Below are 12395 nucleotides of genomic sequence, written 5' to 3'. Positions count from 1 at the left end.
CTCTGGGGACACTCCGCTCTCTTGACTGTTAAAGGTCATTCTCGCCTCTAACCCACACTGCTTCTGCTTTCTTGGGCCGCAGATGTGACTGCCATTATCTTCGTGGTGGCCAGCAGCAGCTACAACATGGTCATTCGGGAGGACAATCAGACCAACCGCCTGCAGGAGGCTCTGAACCTCTTCAAGAGCATCTGGAACAACAGGTGTGTGGTGCCCCGCCCCCCGGCTTCTCCCAGTTCTCTCACCCCGGGGTCCTGTCCCCGATCTCCAGGCCCCGTGCAAGCGCGTCAACCCCTTAGTGCGTCCTTTTCCCGGACCTTAAACCTGCACCCTCTCTGCCAGATGGCTGCGCACCATCTCCGTGATCCTGTTCCTCAACAAGCAAGACCTGCTCGCTGAGAAAGTCCTCGCTGGAAAATCGAAAATTGAGGACTACTTTCCAGAATTTGCTCGCTACACTACTCCCGAGGATGGTACGTACGACCTCCTGCCGAGGGCCGGGCCCTTCTCGGGTTCACGGGGCCTGTATGCTCCTGAATATGCCGGATGTGTCCGTTCCCGGAGGGTTTTCATGCCAGTGGAGTTTAAGAGTCCCCTCAATGAACAACCTCTGGAAGAAAGGAAGCCTCTCTGCGTTCCCGCCCCCAGACTCTAAGGGAGCTTGTAGGGAAGCAAGAGAAGCTTCTTTCTGCCTATTTGCCTATGGAGAAATGAAGGGGCGGGCCCCGGTGATGCCAGCTCTCTGGCTCTGCTCGCTGAATGACCTTACCCCGATTTTTCTGTTCTTTGTAGCTACTCCCGAGCCCGGAGAGGACCCACGCGTGACCCGGGCCAAGTACTTCATCCGCGACGAATTTCTGGTGAGTAGAGACCCTTCTCTGGTTCTCTCTCGTTCTTTTTCTCAGCGGTGTGAATTGACTGACTTAAACGTGGGGACTGACCTCTCCAGTTCCCTTTGGTTTCAACAAGGACCGGTGTGAACTTTAGCGGAACCTCGGTAGCCGGTCGATAGTCTGTAGTAGGTGCCCCGCGGGCGACGGTGGGGACGGTGTGGTCTGACTGTGTCGTCTTGTGTTTGTGCCACAGAGAATCAGCACTGCCAGTGGAGACGGGCGTCACTACTGCTATCCCCACTTCACTTGCGCCGTGGACACCGAGAACATCCGCCGTGTGTTCAACGACTGCCGTGACATCATTCAGCGCATGCACCTTCGTCAGTACGAGCTGCTCTAAGAAGGGAACACCCAAATTTAAGTCAAGCCTTAAGCACAATTAATTAAGAGTGAAACGTAATTGTACACGCAGTTGATCACCCACCATAGGGCATGATTAACAACGCAGCCTTTCCTTTTCCCCCCAAGTGATTTTGCGAAACCCCCTCTTCCCTTCAGCTTGCTTAAATATTCCAAATTTAGAAAGCTTAAGGCGGCCTACAGAGAAAAAGAAAAAAAAACAAAGGCCACAAAAGTTCCCTCTCTCTTTCAGTAAATAAAATAACAGCAGCAAACAGAAATAATGAAATAAAAGAAATAAATGAAATAAAAGAAATAAATGAAATAAATAAATATTGTCTTGTGCAGCATTAAAAAAAATCAAAATAAAAATTAAATGTGAGCAAAAGGATGTGAGTCCTGCCAGTTATTTACGGTTTCGAGCAAAAGCCCCCTCGTTCGTGGTCTTAACCACGTATCAGAAGTCGTTAACCTAACGTGGGTTTCTGAAAACAATTTGCAGATAAAGTCCACCCCTGCCCTGGACCCAAGCCCGGGCCCCACACAAAACCATTAGCCAGTGTAAAGAATTCGGCATTGACCATCGATGGCCGCCTTCTCCGTTCGATCAACCTCCCTTGTACATGTCTTCACAGTGTGCCTGTTGGACCTGGAGTCTCCCCCAGATGGGTGTCAGGTCTGGGGCTCCCCGGCTAGCTGGAGGATATGGACTCAGTTATGTGGGGGGAAATGGGAGGAAGTCAGTGTTGCCAATGCACGAGGGAAGGTGGGGTTACTCGTGAGACGGTGTGCGACGTGGGCCCGGAGCCAATCACCCCGTCGTGCACTTTACGTATCTTAACGATTCTGTCGGTTAGCCCTCGAAGCTGGGGACACGATGGAACGGGAACCATCGAATAGAAAGAAACGGTTTTGAAACAAATGGTTAAACATTTGGGGGGAAACTTAAGCTGGATCCCTACCTTGTTCCATACACCAGGGAATTTTATGAACACGTACCTGAAAAAGGATATTTTTACAGTTAAAATACTGGTTTGTAGAAGGCCTAAGCATGACCTAATATCCAAAAGCCACGGGGGTGGGGTGGACTATACGATACGAAGATCACATGAAACAAAATATGAATGGGGTGGAGACTGGGTAAAGATCTCTAACAAAGAGTTGATTTCCCTAATAAGCACAATCCTCTTAAAAGCTAATCAACAGTCGTAGAAATGCAAAGTATGCGAACATACAGTTTAAAAAAGAAGACACAACATCAGGAAAAATGGGGAGTCTCCTAATGCACGACAAAGTTGCATTGTTGGGGGTGGGGGTGGTCAGCCTTCATAGGCCCCACATGAAACTCATTAAAGCTATAATGAACCGTGGCTTGAACCTGGGGTCCACTGGAGCCCCCTTGATCTTCATCCCCGGGCTCATCCCTTAAGCTTGTGGTCCCCCCGGCACTGCTTCCTGGAGCAGCGGGAGGAAGTGCACCACCAACCGCTGCACCCTCTGAAACCGGTCAAATGAAATATTAAGTTGATTCTGTAAATCAGACCAAAACTCCACTTATTTTCCAGGTAAAGTTAATCCGAACCAAATTAATCCTCTAGCATACATAGCTCATCAGAAGTGAGCAAAATATAAGCCCCAAGGAGGGCAGAGAAAGTAGCAAATAACCTATTTCCATAAACCCTTCGAAAGCTTCCTATGTCATACTCCATCCACATAAAAACTGTGTGTATGCTATGCAGATATAATCGCAAAACAACCCTCAAAAGCCCCCCCAAATTAATACACACTCCCCCAAATTAACAGCAATCTACGTAAGAGATTATGTAAATATGGCCAAAAACCAGCCCACCAATCCCCATCATCCTCCAAAGTACTCCAAATACATAACTAAAACCTGTGTACCAGCCATCAAGACCACATCCCACCAAGATGACCGACTCTTCCAAAATGGCTGCCTGTATGCCCCCTCTGTAGAAATCCCAGAACCTTCTCTGAATAATCCACATAAGATTACCGTAACACTAGCCACAGATCCATCAAAATTAGCAAACAAATCCTCAGGCCATAGAGCAATTACGCCAAAAACATGATACCCCAGAACCCTACCCCCTCGCTGGTCCACACTGGCAGACACTTTATAATGACCTCCAGAGGGAGGGTCATAAAAGTCACAATTATCCAGTACCTGTTATGTGCCAACCACTGCCCAATGAGCTTGTTTTGGCCATCACCACCATTTTACCAAGGAGTCAACAGAGGCCTAGAGAGGCCAAAGCACCTTGCTACAAGAAACATGGCTAGTAAACAGGGAAAATGGGCTTCAAACTCGGGTAGCCAAACCCCACTGCTTGACTACCACACCATACTGTCCTTCTAGAAGATACAGAAAAAAGAGGGAAAGGTCTCCTTTGTTCTTTCCAGGATGCCAGCTGTCAGGAGTCCATGACTTGTGACCCCAAAGGGAAATCCTGCAGGGCTCTCCTGGATTCCAGAGCCAGTCAGGTGGTCATGGGACAGATGGGTTGGTGATGGAGCAGGGAGGGGGTCCTGTTCCCTCAGAGAGTGGCGTTGGACATACTCCTGCCCTCCCACCAGTTCAGAGGTTTGCTGTGGGGCCACTGTCAGTCACTCAAATGTGTCTGAGGGTTCCTTCTATTCCTCAGGACTTACTCCTTCTACTTAAAACATTCCCATTTCTGTTTTCCCTCTGAGCTGGCCCCAAACATAACTTGTAGAGGGCTACTTTAAAATCTAAAATCTAAGATCTTCAGAAAGCCAATAATTATGAAGAATTTCATTTAAATCTTCGATTACAAGTAGCCATTCATTTTTAAAATTTCAGCTGAATTTTACATCTGTTTGAATGCAGAACAACCTATTTTTCTACAGGTAACAGTTTGTTAATCACAATGTTTTAGGTATCACTTTTGTTATTCACGGTGTTTTAGATACCACTTTCCAAAGGTACATAGACTATATATAACTACAGACCTTTTAGAGAATAAATAAAAACATAGTAATAAACCACCAAGCCCCCAATGAGGCCTAATATGAGGAGGGTCTAGAATTGAGCATAATCTTTCTTTTATTTTTTTAACGTTTTATTTCTTTTTGAGACAGAGAGAGAGACAGAGCACGAATGGGGGAGGGGCAGAGAGAGAGGGAGACACAGAATCCGAAGCAGGCTCCAGGCTCTGAGCCTTCAGCACAGAGCCCGACGCGGGGCTCGAACTCCCGAACCGCAAGATCACGACTTGAGCCGAAGTCGGACGCTCAACCGACTGAGCCACCCAGGCGCCCCGAGCGTGATCTTTATCCATCTTCATTTTTATTTAAATGTGGGCAAAATCACACCCCCAAAATGACCACCACTGCAAAACCCTTCTATGTCAAATGGCATTCTCTTCTAATGGTTTCTTGGACATCTGGTCATCTCTTTATACAACAAATGTATGGGGATCCCGTGTGGGACCTCAGCCAGCCACTGAGAGTTTTGCTCTCATGGGGTTTCTATTCTATCAGGGGAGGCATACATTTACTAAATAAATAATCAAAAGAATTCCAGATGGTGACAACATCTCTGAGCTAACGACAAGACTGGGGCAAATGGGGAATGGGAAGTATTTAGGGAGGGATTCCACTTGAGGTAGAATAGCCAGAGAGGGCCTCTCGAGGGAGGTGACTTTTCTTATGGGAATGCAAAAGATGAGAAGGGGCTAGCCATCCATATATGAGTAGCTAACATCAGTATTTTTTATTAATATTGATTATTAAAGCATTATAATTGGGGCATCTGGCTGGCTCAGTCGGTGGAGCATGCATTTCTTGACCTGGGGGTCATGAGTTCAAGCCCACATTGGGTGTAGCGATTATTTAAATAAAAAACTAAAAAAAACACACATTATAATTAATTCTTATGGGTTACTTTACCATGGGATTAAGTGCTGTCCTAGGCCCTTTTTGTGGACTATCTCATTTAATCTCTTTGAAACCCTTTGAGGATGCGTCCTATCATCTGTACAAGATGTACCCAATCTGTACCCTACTGTACAAAATTGTGAAAAGCGGTATCTAAAACACTCTGAATAATTTATGCAAATTATGCTTTTAACAACAGTTACACTAAAAACGTCACTGCAGTAAGCACTTAATTTGAGGGATTGCTACCCAGGTTCCTATTTTCGAGTTAGGGGATTTGGTGTCTCTGTGATCATCTTTCTGTGCTTAATTAAACACTCATATACTATGAACAACTCAAGTTTTCTGGTTTTGTCCCATTTATCCTCTGTATTGGTTAAGAATGTGTCCGGCTGCACATAACAGACCCCTGACCTGGAGTGGCACAGATGAAAAGAGGCTTGTAACTCGCTTCACAAGAATCCTGAAGAATACTGAGGGTGGTTTCTGATGTTATTTAAGCAGCTCATCAATGGCAGGCCGAGGCCTCCACGATTCTCTTGGCTTCTCTCTCAGGCTCACAAGACGGTATCACATCTTAGCCCAAGGCAGAGAGGACAGGGACAGACAGTCCAGCCAACTCCCTCTTTTATCAGGAACGCAAATGCTTTGTAGCTGCCCTTCCATTTTCTCCACCATGTGAAATACACACAGATGCCTGGAGAGCAAGATAGTTAGATGACTAGATAAGTAGCTAGGTAGCTGGGCAGACAGAAAAATATATATTTAATAACAATATCTCACACACACACACACACACACACACGATTGATAATTTTCTGTGGCACAGACCTTGAAGGAACATCTAGAAAGATATCGAGTTCCTGCAGTTTTTAAGGATTGGGGAAGAAGACAGGAAGAAACTTTCAAATCATAAGAGATTAATTTGTAGAATTCTATGTAAATCAGTTTGAAAGCCTAGATGAAATAGACGGTTGTCCAGAAAAAACACTGTATCTCAAAACTGACCCCAGGGGAGACTAAATAAATAAATAAATAAATAAATTCTAAGCAAATCAGTTACCATAATACAGAGCCTAGTGAAGCACCATGACAAGAAGGCTCGGGGCTCTTGCTGGAGTGGGGAGGCAGTGAGTGGAAGAAAACATAAGGGAGGCTTTGGGGGCATCTGTTTCTAGACCTAACTGCTGATTAAACAACTGTGAGAAAATTTATTGAGCTATACACCTATGATTCATGCAGATTTCAGTCTGCATACTTAACAAATGTATACTTTGAAATGAGAGAAAGGAAGAAGGCACCAGACCCAGGTCGTTTCGCAGAGAATTCTACGAAACTGTTAAAGATCAAATAATTCTAATGCTGCTTAAATTATTCCAGAGTATAACCAAAGGAAAATTTCGAAGTCATTATTGTAAAGCAAGTATAACATGGATTCTAAAACATGCCAAACACTGCATCCGAAAATAAAATTACAGACCAATCTCACTTATGGTATCAGTGTGAAAATCTTAAAATAGAAGCAAACAGAATCCAGTATTACACTTAAAAAATAATACATCCTGGGACGCCTGGGTGTCTCAGTCGGGCGTCCGACTTTGGCTCAGGTCACGATCTCATGGTTTGTGAGTTCAAGCCCCACGTCAGGCTCTGTGCTGACAGCTCAGAGCCTGGAGCCTGCTTTGGATTCTGTGTCTCCTTCTCTCTCTGCCCCTCCCCCACTTATGCTCTGTCTCTATCAAAAATAAACGTAAAAAAATTAAAAAAAAATAATAAGACATCATGCCTAGGGGAGATGTACTCTACAAATGCAAGGTTGGTTCAATATTAGCAGAACAGCAATATGTGCCAAAATTTAATACCCATTTATATTTTTGGAAATCCAATAAAACAGTAATCAATGGTAATGTAATGACTACATGTATACTATATATATATATATATATATCTCTGTATAATATACATTGTACACCGTATATGTGCATATATAGTACCTAAAACATACTTTATCTCCTACGTTTTATATAACATACTAAATATTATAAATATATTAATTATATTTAAATATATTATTTATATTAATAATTGATTATGCAACCAATTACTATAGACATATTAAATATCTATAAAATTTTTTTCTCCCCAAACCAACATTTTACTTAATGAGAAACCTCTAAAAGCAGGAACAAGCAGGAACCTCTAATGTCAGGAACAAGAAACAAAAAAGACAAGGATGCCATATTGCCATACTATTTATCATTGTATTGGAAATACACACTAATTCAATTAGACAAAAGAAAGCAATTAAAGGCTTGAGAACTCGAAAGAAAGAAGTAAAACTTCTATTTTTATCTTTCACTGCAAATGATGTAAGTATCATGAGTCCCCCAAAAAAATCCACAGAAAAATTACTAAAAAGTAAGAATGTAGTAAAGAACAGGTTTATGAGATCAACATGAAAAATCAGTAGTCTTTCAACAATAGATAGAACATCCAGACAGGAAGTCAATAAGCAGCTGACATGAACAATACTATCGACCAACTGGACCTAACAGATATATACAGAACTTTCTTCTGAGCAGGAACAGGATAAATCAATGTTAGGTCACAAAACAAATCCTAACAAATTTAAGAAGACCAAAATTATTCTAAGTGTCTTTCCCATCCAAAATGAAATAAAACTAGAAATCACTAAGTAACAGTAAGAAATGAGAAAATTCAAATATGTAGAAACTAAACAATACATTCTTGAATGACTTTGGGGTCAAAGAGGAAATTAAAAGGAATTTTAAGATTTTTATTTATTGTTTGTTTTAAAAAATTTTTTTAGGTTTATTGATTTGTTTTGGGAGAGACAGAGACAGTGCAAGTGGGGGAGGGACAGAGAGAGGAGGAGACAGAGAACCCCAAGCAGGCTCCACGCTGCCAGCCCAGAGCCCGATGTGGGGGCCAAACCCACGAAACTGCGAGATCATGACCTGTACCAGAACCAAGAGTTGGACGCCTAGCCAACTGAGCCACCCAGGTCAGGTGGCCCAGATTTTCTTTTTAAGTAACCTCTACACTCAACACGGAGCTCAAACCCACAACCCTGAGATCAAGAGTCACGTGCTCCACCAACTGAGCCAGCCAGGCACCCCGAGGGGAATTTTAGAAGTACCTTGAGACAGACAAAAATGAAGACACAACACACCAAAACCTAACGGATGCAGCGAACAGAGTACTAAAGGGGACGTTTATAGTGATCAACACCTACATTAAACAAGAGGAAAGATCTCAAAATAAACAACCTAACTTTACACCTCAAGGAACTAGAGAAAACAAACTAAGCATAAAGCTAGCAAAAGAAAGGAAATAATAAGATATGGGCAGACATATATCAAATATAAAAACAACAGGAAAGAAACCCCAGAAGTTGGTTCTTTGAGAAGATAAACAAAAGCAACAAACCCTTAGCCAGACTAAGAAAAAAAGGGAGAAGACTCGGGAGCATGTGGCTGGCTCAGTCTGTGGAGCAAGTGACTTTTGATCGAGGTCCTGGGTTTGAGTCCCAACTTGAGTGCAGAAATTGCTTAAAAATAATTTTGTTTTTTAAAAAAGAGAAAAGACTCAAATTTAAAAAATCAGAAATGGGGGCACCTGGGTGGCTCAGTCAGTTAAGCGTCCGACTTCGGCTCAGGTCATGATCTCGTGATTCGTGAGTTCGAGCCCCGCGTCCGGCTCTGTGCTGACAGCCCGGAGCCTGGAGCCTGGAGCCTGCTTCGGATTCTGTGTCTCCCCCTCTCTCTGTCCCTCCCGTGCTCTGTCTCTCTCTCTCTGGTCTCTCAAAAATAAACATTAAAAAATTAAAAAAAAAAAAGAAATAAGAGTTATAAGGGAATATTATGAACAATTCTATGCCAATAAACTGGATAACGCAGAAGTAGATAAACTCTTAGAAACATATAACCTACCAAAACTGAGTAAGAAGAAACAGAAAGCCTGAACAAACCAATAACAATGAAGGACACTGTATCAGTAATCAAAACTCTCCCAACAAAGAAAAGCCCAGGACCAGATGGCTTCATGGGTGAATTCTACCAAAGATTCAAAGAAGATTTAATACCAATTCTTCTTAAACTCTTCCAAAATAACAGAGAAAGAGGGAAGACATCCAAACTCATTTTATGAATCTAGTATCACCCTGACACCAAAGCCAGATAAGGATACCACAAGAAAAGAAAACTACAGGCCAATATCTCTGATGAACACAGATGCAGAAATCCTCAGTGAAATACTAACAAACCAAACTTAACAGCACATTAAAAGGATCATACACCACGACCCAGTGGGATTTACCCCCTTAAGATGCAAAGATAATTCAATATATGCAAATCAATCAATGTGATACAATACATTAACAAAATGAAGGATAAAAAATTACGTAAGCATCTCAACTGATGCAGAAAAACATTTGACAAAGTTCCATATCCACTCACGATAAAAACTCTCAACAAAATAGGTACAGAAGGAACTCACCTCAACCCGGTGAAGGTCAATATGAAAAAGGTCCACAGCTAATACCATAATCAATGGGGGGAAACTCAAAGCTTTGTCCTCCAAGATCCAGTGCAAGGCAAGAATGCTAACTCTTGCCACTTCTGTTCAACATAATACTAGAAACTGTAGCAGAACAATTAGACAAGAAAAAGAAGTAAAAGTCATTCAAATCGGAAAGGAAGAAGCAGACGTATCTCTGTTTGCAGGTGACTGGATTCACGTATGTAGAAAACTCTAAAGACTCAAAAACAAAAACTGTTAGAATAAATGAATTCAGCAAACTTGCAAAATTAAAAATCAACACATAAAAATTAGTCACGTTTCTCTACACGAACAACAAACTATCCAAAGAGGAAGTTAATTTTTTTGTCAATTTTTTTACTGTTTATTTATTTTTGACAGAGAGAGAGAGAGACAGAGACAGAGACAGAGCATGAGAAAGGGAGGGGCAGAGAGGGAGACACAGAATCGGAAGCCGGCTCCAGGCTCCGAGCCGTCAGCACAGAGCCCGACGCGGGGCCCGAACGGCCCGAGATCATGACCTGAGCCGAAGTCGGTCGCTCAACCGACTGAGCCCCCCAGGCGCCCCAGCGACAGAAATGTTTTAACTCTCCTCCCACACCAGAGGCCTTTTCAGTTTGGCCTCAGAAGCCAGAAACCAGCTGTTCCTGGAGGAAAGAAGGTTAACAACACAGGGGGTGCTGTGCTACAAGAATAGACTCAAGATGCGGTGGCCACTGAACTTGGTATCTTGGGAACGGAGACTGCTACTGTCAGAGGCAGACAATCAGAGACCTACAACTACTTGCTTGCTAAGAAACTGAAGAGGAAATCTCAAGAACATACACAAAAGAATTAGACAAACATAGGGGCGCCTGGGTGGCGCAGTCGGTTAAGCGTCCGACTTCAGCCAGGTCACGATCTCGCGGTCCGTGAGTTCGAGCCCCGCGTCGGGCTCTGGGCTGATGGCTCGGAGCCTGGAGCCTGTTTCCGATTCTGTGTCTCCCTCTCTCTCTGCCCCTCCCCCGTTCATGCTCTGTCTCTCGCTGTCCCAAAAATAAATAAACGTTGAAAAAAAAAAATTAAAAAAAAAAAAAAAAAAAGAATTAGACAAACATGTAGATGAATACATGCATGGTGGCAAAAAAAAAGGGGGGGATCAAAGGAAGAGGAAAATGGGCAAGGTCATCTCACACAGAAACAACCTGCTAAAGAGAGTCTGGGGGACAGACTAGAAATGAGCTATCAAGGCCGGTAGGAGATCGCAGAGGACGATCTGCAAGAGAAAGTGGCTGATGAAATTTCATTCAGGTTGCAGAAACCAAAGAGAGATCTGATAAGCAGTGAGGCTGACTGGGGAACAAAGGGTCAGCTGAACTTCTGATGGAAACCGCTGAAGTCGCCTCAATGGCGGCCTTTCCACAATGCACGCTGGTTGAAGACCAGGTGGCGTTTTCCTGAATCTCCTGAAACCCATTCCTAGTGTCGATGAGGAACAAATTAAGGACGTTTTATGCGCTGGAAATCAAAAGGAGTATGAACATAAAAAGACTGCTCGGAAGAGAGGAACACAAGCGTTGGGGGAAAAAAAAGATGAAACAAGCTATTTAAGAATCTAGATGTTCAACAAGTTGACAAGACATGATGAGAAACTTCTGCAAGTGATATGAATGAGGGGCTGGCCTCTCTCTCTCTTTTTAATGTTTATTTTTGAGAGAGAGAGAGAGAGAGCGCACGCGCGTGCAAGCAGGGGAGGGGCAGAGAGAGAGGGAGACGCAGAATCCAAAGCAGGGCTCCAGGCTCTGAGCTGCTGGCACAGAGCTCGACGCGGGGCTCGAACTCATAGACTGCGAGATCCTGACCTGAGCTGAAGTCAGACGCTTGCTTAACCGACTGAGCCACCCAGGCGCCCCTGGGGCTGGCCTCTCTTGACAAGCCCCTGGGAGGCCGGGGAGAGACAAAGGTGGCCGCAGAGAAGCCATCAAGGTGATGATTCTCACGATTTGGACTGGGTATCTTTCAGTACATTCTGAAGCATAAGCCTTTCTAAAATAACATTGTAATAAGCCATTTCTACTGAGATTGCTTTGTTTCACTTTGCACTGATAAACAAAAAAATCTGGAGAGAAAGAACTGTTTTCTTGTTTAAAAAAGAACTGCATTTGTGGGGAAATGAATGTTATTGACAGAAACATTTCTCAAGTCTGACAAAATACTTAAAAGTATATAGCAGAGCATTTAGTTTCTCAATCTGTTGTATGTGTTGTTACTAATCGATAATTACTTTTGGCGAGGCCATAGTAACATGCCGTTTAAAAATGCTTCCTTTTTCTGATTTATCATTGCAGTGAATTATGATTGATTTTAAAACATTCAATTAAAGGATCTTAATATAAGGCACATAAATTGTTAAGCTATTACAAATGCATTCAAATTTAGTTTTTCTGTGTTCTAAGAACTTTTAGGCAATTTTAAGGATAGAGACTAAAATTAAAATAGGTTCCTACTGATGGCTTTTCCCACTTATTTGTCCAGAAGTAAATTAACATCAGAAGCTTTTCAAAGCAGTATTGTTTCTTAACTTTAACTTTGTTTTTGACTTCTTTTTAATTAGCTTGACCATACACTAAATACTACATGTGATCCATACCTGTGTAATCACCATGGACATTTAAAAATTTTGCAGTGGTTGCCTGCCTAAGACTA

At 42.9% G+C, this 12395-nt stretch overlaps 1 protein-coding gene and 1 pseudogene across 7 annotated transcripts in view; both read left to right on the top strand.

Moving 5' to 3' along the window:
* The window catches only part of GNAS (GNAS complex locus), a 54674-nt gene extending 53231 nt beyond the window's left edge, over window positions 1–1443 (top strand). For all 7 annotated transcript variants that reach the window (XM_047067719.1, XM_047067720.1, XM_047067718.1 and 4 more), the window contains 4 exons: window positions 83–203; window positions 343–473; window positions 793–860; window positions 1087–1443. In XM_047067719.1, the coding sequence (XP_046923675.1) occupies window positions 83–203; window positions 343–473; window positions 793–860; window positions 1087–1233 (467 nt within the window). In that variant the 3' untranslated portion in view covers window positions 1234–1443. The remainder of the gene's footprint in view (window positions 1–82; window positions 204–342; window positions 474–792; window positions 861–1086) is intronic.
* A 375-nt stretch (window positions 1444–1818) lies between these two features.
* LOC124503273 (phosphorylated adapter RNA export protein-like) lies at window positions 1819–11373 on the top strand (annotated as a pseudogene).
* Window positions 11374–12395: the final 1022 nt, after the last annotated feature.

Source organism: Lynx rufus, unplaced genomic scaffold (genome assembly GCF_022079265.1).
Source record: "Lynx rufus isolate CCGP_SWC_20201006 ecotype Redwood Valley unplaced genomic scaffold, mLynRuf1.p SCAF_8, whole genome shotgun sequence".
NCBI lineage: Eukaryota > Metazoa > Chordata > Mammalia > Carnivora > Felidae > Lynx > Lynx rufus.
This window is presented reverse-complemented; position numbering and strand designations above follow the sequence as displayed.